This window comes from Tenrec ecaudatus, chromosome 14 (assembly GCF_050624435.1).
Source record: "Tenrec ecaudatus isolate mTenEca1 chromosome 14, mTenEca1.hap1, whole genome shotgun sequence".
Classification (NCBI taxonomy): Eukaryota; Metazoa; Chordata; class Mammalia; order Afrosoricida; family Tenrecidae; genus Tenrec; species Tenrec ecaudatus.
In genome coordinates, this window is record NC_134543.1 from 88080825 (window position 1) to 88097773 (window position 16949).

At 37.9% G+C, this 16949-nt stretch overlaps 1 protein-coding gene and 1 pseudogene across 1 annotated transcript; one reads left to right on the forward strand and one right to left on the reverse strand.

Annotated features, from left to right (window-relative positions):
• Nucleotides 1–10015: 10015 nt before the first annotated feature.
• LOC142425599 (olfactory receptor 4K5) lies at nt 10016–10987 on the forward strand. The gene has a single exon (XM_075530894.1). The coding sequence runs from the start codon at nt 10016–10018 to the stop codon at nt 10985–10987; it is 972 nt and encodes a 323-aa protein (XP_075387009.1).
• A 4075-nt stretch (nt 10988–15062) lies between these two features.
• LOC142426901 (U1 spliceosomal RNA) lies at nt 15063–15190 on the reverse strand (annotated as a pseudogene).
• Between the last annotated feature and the right edge of the window lie 1759 nt (nt 15191–16949).

Sequence of the window (16949 nt, forward strand, 5' to 3'; positions counted from 1 at the left end):
CAATAGAGACGATGGAAAGCCAGGCTTCTAACTCCACTTTGCACAAACAAGGCAGCATTCTCCCAAAGCCCCAGCCCGACTGGTCTTAAAAAAGAAGCCAGCTAAAATGAAGCATTAAGTGAGGTACACAATCGAATAGCCAAAATATCCAAATTTCCAGAGGGAAAAATTCATGATGTATTCAAAGAACCCAAAACTCTCCCCTCAATTAGAAAAGAATGATAGATGTTACCTGACACACATTTTGAAGTAGTCATTATAAGAAAGCTTCAGTGAACAGTATGAACACACTTGAAACAAATAATAAAAGTAATGAAAATACTCAGCATAGAATAGAAAGTCTCAGCAAAGAAGTAGGAAATATAAAGAAAACCAAGGTGAAATTTTAACAACGACCCAAAACAAAAAAGCAATGGATGAGTTGAACCTCATAAGGGAGGAATCATTAAAAAGAACACTGAACCAAACATGCTATCAGGTGCCACCAAGTCAGTTCTAAATCAAAGTGACCCAATCTATGTTCAATAGAATGAAATACTGCCCAGTCCTGCACCATCCTCATGACTGTTTTTAGGTGTGAGTCCATTGTTGCAGCCATCGTGTCAATACATCTTGTCAAGGGCCTTCATCTTTATTGTTGCTTCTGCATGTTACCAAGAAGTATGCTCTTTTCCGGGGACTGCTCTCTCCTGACAACCTGTCTGAAGTACGTAAGACAAAGCCTCCCCATCCTTTCCTCTAAGAAGCATTCTGGCTGTACTTCTTCTGAGACACATTTGTTTGTCCTTTTGGCAGTTCTTGGCACTTTCACAAGTGTGTAAGAGCACCACAATGGAAAGGCCTCTGTTCTTCAGTCTTTTTCATTCATTACCCAATTTTGCATGCATTGAAAGTGGTTGAAAGCACCGTGGCTGGCTCAGGCCCACCTTAGTCCTCTCAGTGATACCCTTGGTTTTCACCATTTTAATAAGCTCTTGTGAAATATATTTGCCTGATGCAGTGAGTTGTTTGATCTCTTTACTGCTGCTTCCATGGCATTGATGGTGGATTAAAGCAAGATTAAATCTTTGACCACTTCAATCTTTTTACCATGTATCACGATGATACATATAGATCAGTTCTTAGGATGTAACTTTTCCTCATAATGACTTCTAATCCTTACTGACTGATGCAGTCCTTCATTTTCAAAAGCAAGTACTTCAAGTCCTCCTCACTTTCAGCAAACCAAGGTTGCATCATTGGCATATCCCAGGTTGCTAATAAGCCTTCTTCAGATCCTGACACTACTTTGTATATTAGCCAGTCTTGCTGATTATTCGCTTAGCATACAGATCAAATAAGTATGGTATGAAGATCCAACCTTGACACACACCATTCTTGATTTTAAACCACACAGTACAACCTTGTTCTGATCATACAACTTGATCTATGTAGAGGCTCCACACAAACACAATGATGCCTTTTGGAATTCCTATATTTCTCCAGGATATCCATGATTTGTTATGATCCACACAGCCATATGCCTTGGCATAGTCAATTAAACACAAGTGCACATGTTTCTGGGATTCTCTGTCTTGAGCCAAAATGCATTTGACAGCAATAAAATCTATTGTTCAACATCTTCTTCTGAATATAGCTGAAGCTCCTGGAAGCTCTCTATCAATGCACTGCTACAAACGTTGTTGGCTGATCTTCAGCAAAATTCTACTTGCATGTGATATAAATGTTATTGTTCATTAAGCATTCTATTCGGTCACCTATCAAGTCAGTATGCCTAGTGGCTTCTTCCAAATTTCCTTGCACAGAACTTTGCGTGCTTACGGTGATGGTGTTCCATCAATTTCTGGAGCCTGGTTTTTGGTTAATGTAGCTTGAACTCCTTTCTTCAGTACTATTAGTTCTTGCTCACATGAACCCTCTTGAAATGATGGAATGTCATCTGGTTCATGTTGGTACAGTGACTCCCTATATATTTTCCATGTTCTTTTAATGCTTCCTCCATCATTCAATATTTCAACTTGAGGCTTGGATATTTTTTAGTTCGTTCGGTTTAAGATATGCTGAGTGTATCCATCCTTTTTGGCTTTCTAATTCTAGGAATTTACATATTTTTATGATATTTGATTGTCTTCCCAGCTGCCCTTTGATATTTTCTATTTTTTACATCATTATTTGCTTTAGCTACTCTCCAATTTAGAGCAAATTTCAGAGTCTCTTCTGACATCCACTTTGACATTTTCTTTCCCATTAAAAAAAATGGGACTTTATGCTTTCTTCATGAATGATAGGCTTTATGTACCCCCACAGTTCATCAGGTCTTCTGTCATTAGAGTTCAGTGCATCAAATCTGTTCTTAAGATGTTCTCAAAATTCAGGTGAGATTTATTCAAGGTCAGATTTTGGCATGCATGGACCTGTTTTAACTTTTTTTTCAGCTCTATTCTGAACTTACTTGGAGCAATTGCTGGTCTGTTCCACAGTCAACTCCTGACCTGATTTTAGCTGTTGATTTTGAGATTCTCCTTGGTCTGTTCCCATAGATGTTGTCAATTAGATTTCTACGTATTCCGTCTGGAGAATTCCGTGTGTATAGTTCCCTATTGTGTTGTTGATAAAATTTTGTTATGTATACGTCATTGGTTTTGCAAAGTTCTATCATGTGACTCCAGCTGTATTTCTATCACCAAGTCCATATTTTCCAACTGCAGTTCTTTCCTCTTGGTTTCCAACTTTTGCATTTGTCACCAGTAACTTATCAATGTATCTTGATTACATATCTGATACACTTCTGACTGAAGACTGGTAAAATTCTTCAATTTCTTCATCACTAGCTTGTGTGGTTGGTGCATACTTTTCAATGACGTGTATTGATTGGAAATCCTGCTGGGTTGGTAGATTCAATCCTATCAAAAACAGGGTTGTACTTCATGATTGATTTCACAAGGTTTTTTTGTTTTGTTTTGTTTTTGGACAGTGCCAAGCTCTTCCTCTTGATTGTGTTATTCCTGACATAGTAAACCATGTGATTCTTCTGATTCAAAATAGACAATATTAGCCCATTTCAGTTCACTAATGCCTAGGATATCTATCTTTATGTTCCGTTTCACATTTGATGGCTTCTAGTTTTCCTAGATTCATACTGGGCACATCCAAATTCCTAGGAAACCAAATTTTTGGAGCTGATTTTCCTCACCTGAGTCATACTCCTACAGTAATGAGGACCCCAAAGACCCCACTCACACAGGCTTTCTTATGAAAGACTCCATGGTCGAGAATCAGCACCTGCCCCCTCACATTTATTGTGTCCTCCATTCCAAAGGGCCCATTCTCAGTCACTATCTCCAACAATACTCTGTTCCATTCAGTAGGCCTTCAGTCTCTGACAATGTGTTGAAGCTATGCATGAGGCTTTATCAGCTCTGTCCTCCAGAGAGACAAGTGGAATCCTTGTTTTTTGTCTGTTCTGAGTCTGGAAGCTCTGCTGAAACCTGTTCATTTTGGGCGACCCTGCTGGCATTTGAACTACCAGTGACATAGCTTCCAGCATCGCAGCCACACACAAGCCACCACAGAACTGTAACTGACAGACCAGGGATGGCATCAGGTCTCTCCTGTCCTGTAGGATCTCTATGAATCAGTATTCATTTAATGGCACTGGTTTCATTTGTTGTGTTTTAAGAAGTTCTTAGTAATTATCGTTTCCCCATGTCAACAACAACAACAACAACATCTCACCACATGCTTACATGGCTAGAACACAACTTGAATTTACATTCTAAATTCAAAATATATCTTCTTTTGTCAAAAGAATGTTGTACATTTCCATACACTTCCCCTAAAGTAGCAGTTTCTATTGTATAGAAATCACAGAAGGCACTTGATGCCATATATTGTCTATTCAAGGGATACATTTATGTCCAGGGCTAAATGATTTCCCTTTTTTTCCTTATGGTCCACCAGTCCTCTTTGTAATTGTCAACAATATGTTATGTTATTTATTCCGTTCCAATGAGAATATCTAGCAGAAGACATTAACTATGCCCATGGGAGGCTGAAGGTTGGCTACCATTAAATCTCATGGGTTTCAATCGGTCATTTAGATGAAACCTCGGTGCCCTTTCAGTTTGATAACTGGTGACTTCACCTGGAATATCACCTCTCTGAATAGATTAATCCTATAATAAATAAGGTCAAGGATTCAGATTAGTTCTCTGCTATGCATCACATCAGGTAGGAAATACCTGTCTGAGATATATCTTTAAAAGAGACTATGTATACTTACTTATTCTATTTAATTGTTAAATCGTGCCTTAGAAAAGATCTAGGGGGGAAATTCATAGGACGTAAAACAAGGGAATCTCGAGGATAATAGGCATGTATTTGGGGATGCTAGAGAGAACCGCTTAGAAAGCATAGAAGAAGTGAAGTGAGCTTGAGATTTGACAAACTTTGTGCTTAAAAGTGTTAATTATAGAATTCTTACCTCTCATACAAGTAGTTATATAGTAGTGCTTCCATATTGATGATTTATTTGATTAACTTAAAAGGACTTCACAATATAAGCATATGTATTTAGAGCACAAATTTCATGTTCTGTAAGTATATTCATGCTTCTTCAGTTTTTAATAGTTGGATAGAAAATATTTGTGAGAAAGAAAAAAGGATATGTTTATGCTACAATCTAAAAGGATTATTTTATTATTTAGAACTTGGTTTTCACTGTTTTGATGACTCATGTGTTAGCTTGTCTCAATATGAGATGAATGCAATGAAACAGTCTTGGCTTATGTGAATGTGAACTCTGTACGGATGGTCTTTTGGTTTATAGAGTTCAAGATCTTTAACTCAGGAAGTCTCTGTGTATAGGAATACTAGCAGACAGAAGTATTGAATGAAAGATCAACCTGATAAGAAATATATTTCTTTGAACGTGAACCAACATTCATTGAACTTATGTTTCATGCACATCTGTGCACCAAATCCTGTGAGTGACACATAGTGATACATATAGAATTGGGGGAGTTCAGGAGCTCTCATTGTGGTAGGAGAACAATGCTGACACAAAACAGAATGTAATATACATGTAAGCAAAATGCTACAGAGGCATTATACAAAAGAGACATTTCAACCTGAATCTCTGGGGGAGGTTTATGGGAATAGATGGCCTTTTTTAATCTTATGTTTTGGGTTTTTTTTTTGTTTGAATCATTTCTCCCTTCTAGTCTCCCAGTCACATTATCCAGAGAAAAACAGAGCACTTTGTTTATTGTCTATCCTTTCAGAGGTAAAAAGAGGGCCCCTGAAAGTTCAAGGGGAAATTCCATTATCTCTTATGTTTATTGGGAAATTCTATTATCTTTTAAGTTCCTTGAGAACTGTTTTACTGTGAACTAGGTGAAGTTCACAGAGCTGATCACTCGTTGCTTATTCAACAGCTCATACTTGCTTTGTTTCAACCTATCCATTGCCATCTCCCCAGTTTGCATTTTCCCTATGTCTCCTGTGTCCCCTGATCCTTCTTTCTTATCTCTCTGGACTTTATTCTTAGGTAGATGCTACACCTCTGATCTTAAATTGTTGGTTATTCTATCACAGAGGTGGGTTCATAAAAGTAAGTGAAGTTCTTAGTCAGGGTGGTCCTGCCTGTCTCTCTTTGACCCCAAAGCCTGGGCTCTTTCATAATTTTGAGCTTTGTTCTTAATTTTTGGAATCTAGCCTTTGAGTTGGAATAGCTAATCTGTGAACATGAGAAATGTGATGGGCAGTGTTCATAGACAATAAATATTAACTGACCTGGCATTGGCTAAAGAGCATGAAACCAAATCATACGTACTTGGCTGTCTTACTAACAGTTTTAAGTTTTAATCTCTTGCCTTTAACATGTGATGTGACAAGTGGAAGTGTGAGGGCTGGGAAAAACCAAGAGTGAAAATGACTTTGAGATTTAGAAGCTAGAAGAATGAGAGAATTGATTAGATGAGAAAGGGGTGCATTAAGGAAGACAATTGTGAGCTGAGTTCAGAAATAGCTCCACAATATTCATGTCTATAAAACTGTCACGAGTACCTTTGGAATTCTGATACATGATGAGGAATGGTGTTACCAAATTAAATGCCCTCATGCAGAGGTGATTGCTCATGGCAGAGAAGTGAATGGAAGGGCTGAGGAAGGGAGTAAATAGATGAGACTAAAATGAACATAATGTAAAAGGAAAAGAGGGAATCCTATAAGCTAGGATCTTAATGAACTCTGCATGCAAAGGTCATTAACATGAATGAAAGAAATTGATAGTAAAAATTCAGTCAGAAAAAGCAGGAGTTATTTGATAGTTTCCCTGACTGGGGCAACAAAAGGCACTGTTAAGTGTTTTAGGAGCCAAAAGTTGGAAAACAAAGGTGAAGGGTTAATTTACTTATACCCTTTCAAGAACTGTCTTCTTAAAAAGCAAGGTAAATTTTTTTTTAAAAAAGGACAATGAGGGGAGGGATTTGTGGAGGATATTTCATGCATATAGTTTTTGATAATTCAGGCTGAACAATTTTGTCAACGTGTAAGAAGGTGAGATGACAGGTAGAAATCACACAAATGCAACTTGGGTTTTACTTAGTGGTTTTCAAATGGGGGTGATTTTGTTCCCACATAGATGTTTAGCAAAGTATAGAGGCAAATGTATTCAGTTGTCACCCTTGTGTGTTTGCTATCTTTGCACCTGAATGTCGTGCCATGACAGGAAAGCTCTCATGACGAAGATCTATCCCTCTCAAGACATCACAAATACAGAGACTGAGAAACCCCGACGTAATTGGAGCACCACAGTTTTATAGTTGGAAAGATTAAAATCAAGAGGGGCTTGATTTAAAATATTTCAATTATTGGAAATCCAACTGAGAAGTTCTACACTGATCTAAGGAATAGCTATAAGTGAGAATTGATGTCAGGGCCATGCATTTCAGTTTTTTCCTCTAATCGAATAATGGAAATGCCATAGACTTTGTTTTACTCAGATATGAGATAATATAGTATTAAAGAGACTAGTTCTGAAGTTCTGACATAGGCTCATTGCCTGTGTAACTCTAGGAAAGGTACTTACCATCTCATGGGATGCGATGTCTTTTTGGAAAATGAGATTAATAAGTGTATTTACCATGTAATGTTATAGGGAGATTCAATTAATGTATGTGCATGCTAATAACAGTGACTAGCTTTGTTGATCTTTAGCAAATTCCATATTTTATTATTATTTTATATGATTCAAACACTTATTAAGATTTTGTAACACATACGTCTGTCTGGAATTTATTAAAATTTTCTGGTCGTACGTTTTCTTTTCTTCACGTGAGGAGAAAAATCTGATTGCTCAAATTTCTTTGTGAGAATTGCTTGATACAACATTCACACAAACATCTGAAACAATAACTGTAAGTGAGCAGACTCTAAAACTCCATGCCTCTCTCCTCTGTTTTCTTTCTTTCAGGATGAAAAATACTGTGCATCATTTATAGAAAATCTACCTTTGTTTTTTAGGTTACATATGCTCCACTTGTATAATATTTTCACTTAGTGGACTTGGTCATTTAGCATAATAAGCCCATGACCATGACAGAAAGAATAACTATGAAACACAAATAAACAGAAATCAACTAAATCCTATACAATTGAGTCCAATTCCTAGAACTCTAAGTCCGGAGTAGAATTACCCTATAGGGTTCTGAAGCCATAGTCTTTATGGAAGCAGACTGCTCATCTTTCTCCTGCTGAGACATTCGTGGATTCAAACCACTAACCTCTGCTTAGCAGCTAAGCACTTTAGCACTGCACTACCAGGCCTCCTTTAGAGCTGAGCAAACAAATAGAAAGTAAATAAACGTAGGGCAGAAAGGTTAAAATAATTTGTGTTCTATTTTAGGATCCGCTCTACTACTGTTCTCTTATAAAGATTCATTTCATTAAAAAAATCATAGTTGCTAAATAAATATATACAATTATTGTAAGCCAACTTTATTTATCTTTGCTCTTGTTCTAGAGTCTACCGCAATGTGTCATCCAAAGTGTGGACAGATGAAATGCTTCTCAGAAAATCCCTGCAAACAGGAGGGCCTGAAACGAGACTCTGCTTGAGGACTTTCCTTTGTGGCTTAAAAGCTCGTCGACTGATATGAGCAGCTATGTCTGTATACAAGAGGCTTAAGAACGACCTTGGAGTTTTGTATGAAATAAGTAGGTCACGGAAGAGGTTGGTACTCTTAATTAGGATTAAAATCGCACTTCTGTTTGGGTCCAGAGTTAGTTGCCAGAACGCGCATAGATTCCGGAGACTTTTATCAGTTCGCCCAACTCAGCTGTACTTAGGAGAGCTGTGCTTCTACAGAAAAAATAAGATGGAAAGTTGAAATCCATTTCATAATTAGTAAGGTTCCAGTTAGCTGATATTTTAAGAAGCATGTCAGGTCTATAATGTGATGATTTTCTTTCAGCTAGCTAGGGTTTGGCTGTGAGTTTTGTTTTCACGCATAAAGAATATCCTAAAACAACTCTATATTTTCATCAACTCGAAAGATGTATTCATTGGGTCATAGAGAAAGCTGAGCAATTGTAACCTAAATTAGCCCAAATCTAGCTTTGGTATACAAAGAAAATGAGTCATTAAGGCACTCATCCTGGATAATAAGACAAAATAAGTTCTAGGTAATTAAAGTGAAGATACAAAATGCATTTTAAGAAAACATTTACATGAATAAATTACTGTTGAGATTACTACAGTACACTTGTACAATACATATCTATTGGCATCTCTTTAACAGGAGAGTTGTTAAAATTATTTATGATTGATATAAGAGTAGTAAGATAATTTTTGTTAATATGGATTATGGATTATTAAGAAGACCCCCCTCCCACCAAAAAATAAAGGAAGGCCCCAAGGTGGGGCATAGTATTTGTGTTTGAATGCAAAAATGAAGGTTGAGAGATCAAACTGACCCAGCACTAGCGTGGAGTAGAAAGCTTGGGAATCTACTAGTTAGATTATAAATAAGAAAATAAGAAATAAGAAAATAAGAAAATCTTATACATCAGTTCTACTCAATGGCAACTAACAACAACAACATATTAAGAATATTTATTGTATTACACTTACTTTAATAGTTAAATGGATTATAATGTTTTATCGTGTTTAGCTTTTAGAGTTAAATTTTCTAAACTAGTTTTCTGATGATGTGAAAAATCGAATTATTATGAGAAAGACTTTTGTAAGGCATGAAAAGCCGATCTCAAAATTGAATCTAAAATGAACTAGTCTAAAGTCATATAACCGTAACCATCAAACCATGGACAGCTCTCAAAGAACTAAAAAGAAGGTTGTACTTAGACTATTAAAATTGATGATGGAAAATTACAGAAAGACCAACACAGTTCAATTGTCTTTGTCAGTCTTCAAACTGTTAAGTTACTCTTCTAATCTTTTGACCAAACCCGTCAGCTCACTGGTTTATTACAATACTATCTACACACATGTACAAATCTCAAAACACCAAACTCACTGCTATAGAGTCAATGCTGACTCATAGCGACCCCCTATGGGTTTCCAAGAACATAACTATTTATAAGAATAGAAAGTCCAGTCTTTCTCCCTTGGAGCTACTGCTGGTATTGAACTTCGACCACTTAGATTGAAGCCCAGTCCATAACCACTACACCACTAGAGCTCCTACACACATATATCCACATACACATATATTGATTGATGGTTTTTGGTGAGTGGATATTATTTGATGACTCCCCGGAACTCAAGAGACTCGCGATACTAATTGGTATTTTAGATTTATTTAGACATTTTCATAGGCTCTTTCCTACTCTCCACATATAATGGTGTCTGAAGAATGTTTGTGTTCAGCAAATGCAGAACCGTATCTGGAATGTCAGAATCCTTCATGATGAAAATGTTTTCAGTGCACACTTTGATCCCTCCATATTTTCCTTCCTGTAGGGTTGTTTCAGGAGAGGCCTGTGGCCGGGACCCATGGAAAAGCTCAACTCTTCGGTGGTGGCTGAGTTTGTGTTGCTGGGGCTGTCCGGTTCACAGGAGCTCCAGCTGTTCTTTTTTGTGTTCTTCTCTGTCTTGTACGTGGCCATTGTACTGGGCAATCTCCTCATTATCCTCACTGTCACTTCTGAGGCCAGTTTGCACTCTCCCATGTACTTCCTCCTAGGAAACCTTTCCTTTGTTGACATCTGTCAGGCTTCCTTCGCCACTCCTAAAATGATAGCAGACTTTCTGAGTGAGCACAAGACCATCTCCTTCAATGGCTGCATAGCCCAGATTTTCTTCATCCACCTTTTCACCGGAGGGGAGATGGTGCTACTTGTCTCCATGGCCTATGACAGATATGTAGCCATATGCAAACCCTTACACTACGTGGTCATCATGAACCGGCGGACATGCACTGGCCTGGTAATGATCTCCTGGGCGGTGGGCTTGGTGCACACATTAAGTCAGTTATCATTTACTGTGCACCTTCCTTTCTGTGGACCCAATATCGTAGATAGTTTCTTTTGTGACCTTCCTCGAGTAACCAAGCTTGCCTGTCTGGATTCTTACACCATTCAAATACTCATTGTGGCCAACAGTGGGATTCTTTCCCTCAGCACCTTTTCTCTGCTGATCAGCTCTTACATCATGATTCTTGTCACGGTCTCCTTTAAGTCTTCTGCGGCAATGGCCAAGGCCTTTTCCACGCTGGCTGCCCACATTATGGTGGTTGTATTATTCTTTGGCCCCTGCATCTTCATCTACGTGTGGCCTTTCACCACCTACCCAGTGGATAAAGTGCTCGCTATATTTTACACCATTTTCACTCCCATCCTGAACCCCATCATTTACACACTGAGGAATAGGGACATGAAGGCTGCCATGAGGAAAGTTGTGACCCAGTACCTGAAACCGATGAAAATTTCTGAAATGCCACTCATAGTGAGGAATCCTCTGTATTAAGACAACATTCCTTCAAATGTATTAAAATAGCACTCCTTTAATAAAGACATTTATTGTCTTCGTGTAACAGGCCGCGACCGTGCAGACAGTGAAGGAGAAGAGAGCTGAGAGAACATTTAAGGACTACTGAAAAGGCTTTTCTAAGTGTCATGCAGGCAGAAGTTAAATATAAAGAAAAAACTATTTAAAAGGTTGGGACTGTGTGTAGCTTACCTGCTCTCGAAATAAAACACAGAATTGTGCACAGATGTTATCTCTGCCTTCTCTGTTTTTGGTACAGAGAAATATGAGTCTGGGGGGGAGTGAGAAAACACCCTTGATACTTTGGTGTGTCACACATTTAGAGATAGTCCAGATTCTATGAGTTTTCTTAAAAAATTCCTTTTATTGGGGGCTCTTATCATATTCAAAGCATTTTTTTTCTAGTTGAGTCCTTTGAATCAGCTTCTCTTTTTCCCCTTCCTTCTCCACCTTCCCATAATTGAGTTTAGTAACTATTATGCCTGAAAAAAATCTAAGTGAATAGAATTTTAAAAATATGAAATTCAATTCTTTTATTGATTGTTTGGTCTTTTTTTTTATTTTTTGAAATTCAGTTCTATAGAATATGGAACTTAAGGTAATCAGAAACTTACACCACAAAATGTCCATCTACTGGACATTTTCTGATCAAGTATGAGAATTCCTGTTTTTTTCCCCATGAATTTATTAGTTTAGAAAAGAAAGTAATATCTGAAAAAGCTTCACTTCAATATTACCTTTTAGACTGTACTGTGGAAAAATTAGAAATGTCTGCATTTGAACCAATATATAAAATGGTGAGTAGCTATATAAGGCATCATCCAATATATATATACCATAGTGAATGAAGGGGAAAGTGCAGAGTGGAGACTCAAGGCCCATTTGTCGGCCACTGGAGATCCCCTCACAGATGAGTTTAGGGGAGGAGATGAGTCAGTCAGGGTGCGATGTAGCACCTATGAAGAATACAGCTTTCCTCCAGTTTCTAATTGCTTCCTCCCCACAACTACCTTGATCCGAATTCTATCTTGCAAGACTGGATAGAGCAGAGGTTGTACACTGGTGCATATAGGAGCTGGAGGCACAGGGAATCCAGGGTGGACTATACCTTCAGGACCAGGGGTGTGAGGGGCGATACTGGGAGAGTAAAGGGTTAGTGGGTTGGAAAGAGGGAACCGATTACAAGAAACTGCATGTGACCTCCTCCCTGGGAGATGGACATCAGAGAAGGGGGTGAAGGGAGACTCCGGATAGGGCAAGATATGACAAAATAACAATCTATAAATTAGCAAGGGCTTATGAGGGAGGGGGGAGTGGGGAGGGAGGGGAAAAAAAGAGGACCTGATGCAAAGGGCTTAAGTGGAGAGCAGATGCTTTGAATATGATTAGGGCAAAGAATGTACAGACGTGCTTTATACAATTGATGTATGTATGTATATGTATGGATTGTGATAAGAGTTGTATAAGCCCCTAATAAAATGTTAAAAAAAACATAGTGAGTAGCAAAGATTCTATGTTAAAACAAATATTGCAAATTAGCCGCTGGGACCCCAGAGTTGGATTTCTACCATGAAGTCTAGAGATTATTAATATTTGTTTTGATGCTGAGTGGATTCCTTAAGCTTATGTTTCCAAAACCCTCAATTCATTAAACGAACCAACTGACTCCCATATCGACTAATACAGTGGTTTTCATCCTTCCTAATGCCTTGACCCTTTAATACAGTTCCTTATGTGGTGGTGTTCCCCCAAACATAAAATTATTTTCGTTTCTACTTCATAATGGTCATTTTGCTAGTTATGAATTGACATGTAAAATATCTGATATGCAGGATGCATTTTCATTATTACAAATTGAACATAATTATAGCATAGTGATTAATCACAAAAACAATATTTAATTTTATATTGTGAAATATTTATTTCTAATTACAAAAATGAAATTTGGTCTTGAAGCATGGTGTATCATGGGTAACAGTCTTCACTCCCTGTACTCCTAGGTGGGCAGAGCACCTTGAGATGGATAGAGGAGCAGTGTCTAGGCTTCTAAGACCATTGGAAATATGTGTTTTCCATTAGTCTTAGGCGACCCCTGTGAAAGGGTTTTTTGAGCCCCCAAATGGGTCGCGACACACAGTTTGAGAACAGCTGGACTAATATAAGGACAAAAGAGGGAGCAATTGTTTTACACTTTGCTGTGCCTATCGTTCCATTGACACTCACTATTTGTTAGGTAGTTTATCGTAGGGACTGGAGCATCCATTATGCATGCTCAGAGGTCTGAGCTACGGGCCCATGAAGGATTGGTGCAGGGCGCATGCTCAGAGGCTAAGGTTTCCTGCCAGGAAGGGGAGATTCACCTGTGTGGGGGTTAGACCTGGATCGGCCTACCTTGGCCAGGCAAATTCATTTCAGGCAATGGGGTTGACCAGGGTCATATATTCGGTAAGTTTTATTGCCACCATCAGACTGAAATTCTCTAATTCTCTATTTTCTGCACCATCTACACCAACTCTGACCCAGAGCGCTTCTTCCCCTCCAGCCAGTCACATTTGCATCTTTCCAGAGAGGTCTTTCCATAACCCCTGGTAAAGAGAATCGTCTGCCAAATTTAGTTCTTCAAACCTAGGTTATTCTTTACTGTTAGAAAATATAAATCCCTCCTATTTGTCAACCCTCTCTTATCAATTACTGATTCTTCATTTCAAATATTTCTTGTTCAAAATACTGGTGTGATATCTGTCTTCTGACAAGACTCTGATTAATAAAGAAACTCATGATCATTTTGAAGATATTACATACTGGAAATACTAAACATGGCTTATAGGATTTAATATACATAATGAAGAAAAGTGGGCCTTGCTGAATTGTTAACTAGTTTTATGGCACTATATGCAGATGCCAATACGTTTATGTCATGCTTTACGTCAAAGGAATTTTAAAGTTTATGAAGTTTATGTCCTATTCTGGTGGACACAATCCTTAAAATGTTTTTCTCTGTGCAAAAGCAGTTATTATTACAACTTAATCAAAAATTAGGTGGGTTTTTTTATTTGTAATTTTACTAATATTTTATTTGCTTTTTATCTCTCTCACACATATGTTAAAAAGTATAATAAAAATGCTATGCAACACGTCCATAACGGTGATAAATACATGTTTGTATAATATTTCAATCCTCAAAGTGTGTAGGAATGTTTTTTATCATAAAAATTGGGTTAAGAAGCCTTGAAGGCAGCTTTCCTGCCCAGAGCAGGTAATGCACAGAGTGGACTATAGTGTCAACCCACATTGGAGCTATGATGTCCCCTCACTGGATCACAGTGCTATGGAGGACTCCACTGGAGATTGTGTGGGGAGTGAGTCCTGTCTGACCCAACCACATTGGGGTACATCAAGAAAGGTGCATAACAGATCAGCGATGGAAGCAAAGTCACAAAGTCCCTAACGATTTTCAAAAATGGACTTCTAACTTGAGGCCAGTGCTTGGCACCCTTCTGAACCTGGTAGAGGGATATTCATAAAGGTCTGGAAATTGATTTGGAACTATTTATACAGTTTGGAGGTGTTTTGTATATGTTTTGTTATTTCTATCTGTATAAAATATGCATGATAAGCAATCCCAAGGAGATAACAACTGGATAGATGATTCTGGGGGCATGGGAGAGGAGGAGGCAAGAGAAAGGGAGTGGTTAGGCAATAATATTAAGAACTGGGGAACAACTAGAGATCCAAAATCAATGGTGAGGAGGGTGTACAGTTCCTGGTCATGTTTGATCAATTGTAACCTAGCCAAGAGGAATTATTGAGAGGTCAATGAGGGGTAAGCATGGTAGTGACCCAGGAGGAAGGTAAAAGGAAATGGAGGAAAGGACTAGGAAGTGAAAACTTTACATAGGCATATAAAATAGACATGTATATAGGGTAATACATAAAGATAGGGTTATTGGCCTATGTACATGTATTTATATGGTAATACATTAAGGGAGTAGACAGACTTTGGGCATCTATTTAAGTCTATCCTCAACAAAAGAAGACTTTGTTCTTTTTTTTTTTTAATGCAGTCGAGTTTCCCACATTTGGGGAAATCGCAGGGGTCAGCACATCCGGAGTGCAATGGATAAGCCTCGCCCTGGGAAAACCACCTTCGTGATCATGGTATCTCCCCTGTCAGGTAAGTATGAAGACTTTGTTCTAATCAAAATGTGGCACTGGGTGATATCGACTTTCCTGACATGATTGCTGAAGACAAACTGGGTGCCTAAGTAAGCAAATGTGGTGAAGAAGTAGATGGTGCCAGGTTATTACAAGATATAGAGTCTGGGGTCTTTTAAAGCCTTGAAGTCAATCATGCAGCCATCTAGCAGGAGAACAAAAAAGCCCACATGGAAGAAGCACCCCAGCCTGTGTGATCATGAGGTATTGACAGAATCAGGTAAAAGAGTTCAGAAACAAACAGTCACATGCATGTGAGGGAGAATGGTCAGAGTGGAGATCCAACGCCCATGTGTTGATAATCAAACATTCCCTCACAGAAGGGTAACACAGACAAGGAGAAACATCCAGGGTGCAGTATAGCACCGATCAAATAAACAAGTTCTTTAATTCTTCCTCTCTCCACTATTATGACCTCACAAATCCTGCTCGACTGGAGTATGTGCATTGGTATAGTTAAGAGCTTTTGATCCATGGACAACAGAAGAGACGAAACCCTAAGAAACATTATTGGGTATAACGATTCCATGAGGGTATGCGAAGGAAGGGGTGGGAAGAGCAGAGCGGGAACTGATAGTAAAGATGGTGGTAGAAGCCCCCTAGAGGGAGACAAATATCAGAATTGTAGGGGAAGGGGTATAGTGGACAGTGTAAAATATATAAAATAATAATCATCTATAATGCATTAAGGGTTCATGCAGGTGGTATGGTAAGGAGGGAGGGGATAAAGAGGATCTGATATTAAGGGGTCAAGAAGAAAGAAACTATTTTGAAATTGATGATGTAAATGTTTGCTTGATATAATTGATTTATGGATTGTTATTATATGTAAGAGCCCCTGATAAGATGGTTTATTAATAAAAATTAAAATTGCTTTTAGTTTCATTAAAAGATTGGCATTGATAAATTTTTTATTTGAATAGATGAACCGCTTATTATGTCTGCCTTCCCACCATCAAGACATTTACCAACTGGAGCTGCTTCACTCTGGGTAATTACATTTGAGAGTCATACATCCAATGGAGAAAAATAAAGACACAATTATAAAAAGAAAACCTTAGTTGTTGAGTTGATGCCAATTCATAACACTTTATTGGACAGAGCAGAACTTACTTATTGAATTTTCAAGATTCTAATGGAAGTCAAGGGCATCTGTTTCCTTCAGAGTAGCGCGTAGGTCCAAGCTCAGATGCCTGAGTCATTGACCTTCTGGTCAGCAGCTGAGCCATTAACCACTATGCCACAAGGCTAAGTACATCGGTTTTCATATTTGTTCCTTGAACCATTTGAAATTACTATAATCACAATAAAAATGAAGGGAGACCTTCAGAATGATAATAGTAAAGCATGTTTCATTTAATGTTTAGTTAAAGATAATAGTCAATGGCATTGTAATTTTGATTAAATTTTAGACATTAATGTAGAATCCCTTATTTAAAAAAAATGATAAACTGTTAAGTGACTTTGGGTTTTATTTATGAAATCATTTATTAACATATAATTCACATACCATAAAAATCAATGGCTTAAATATATTAAAAATAGTTGTGCATTAATCCTTACAATCAATATTTTATTCTTGTATCCATTATTATTAGCTTTCAATTTACCTCCAACCTCCTCTGCTATAACTCTAAGAAAGTAATAATTAAGCTACTTTCTCTATAGATTTACACATCATGAATTTCATATAACGTAGAACATAAAGAAAAGATCCCAACAACAA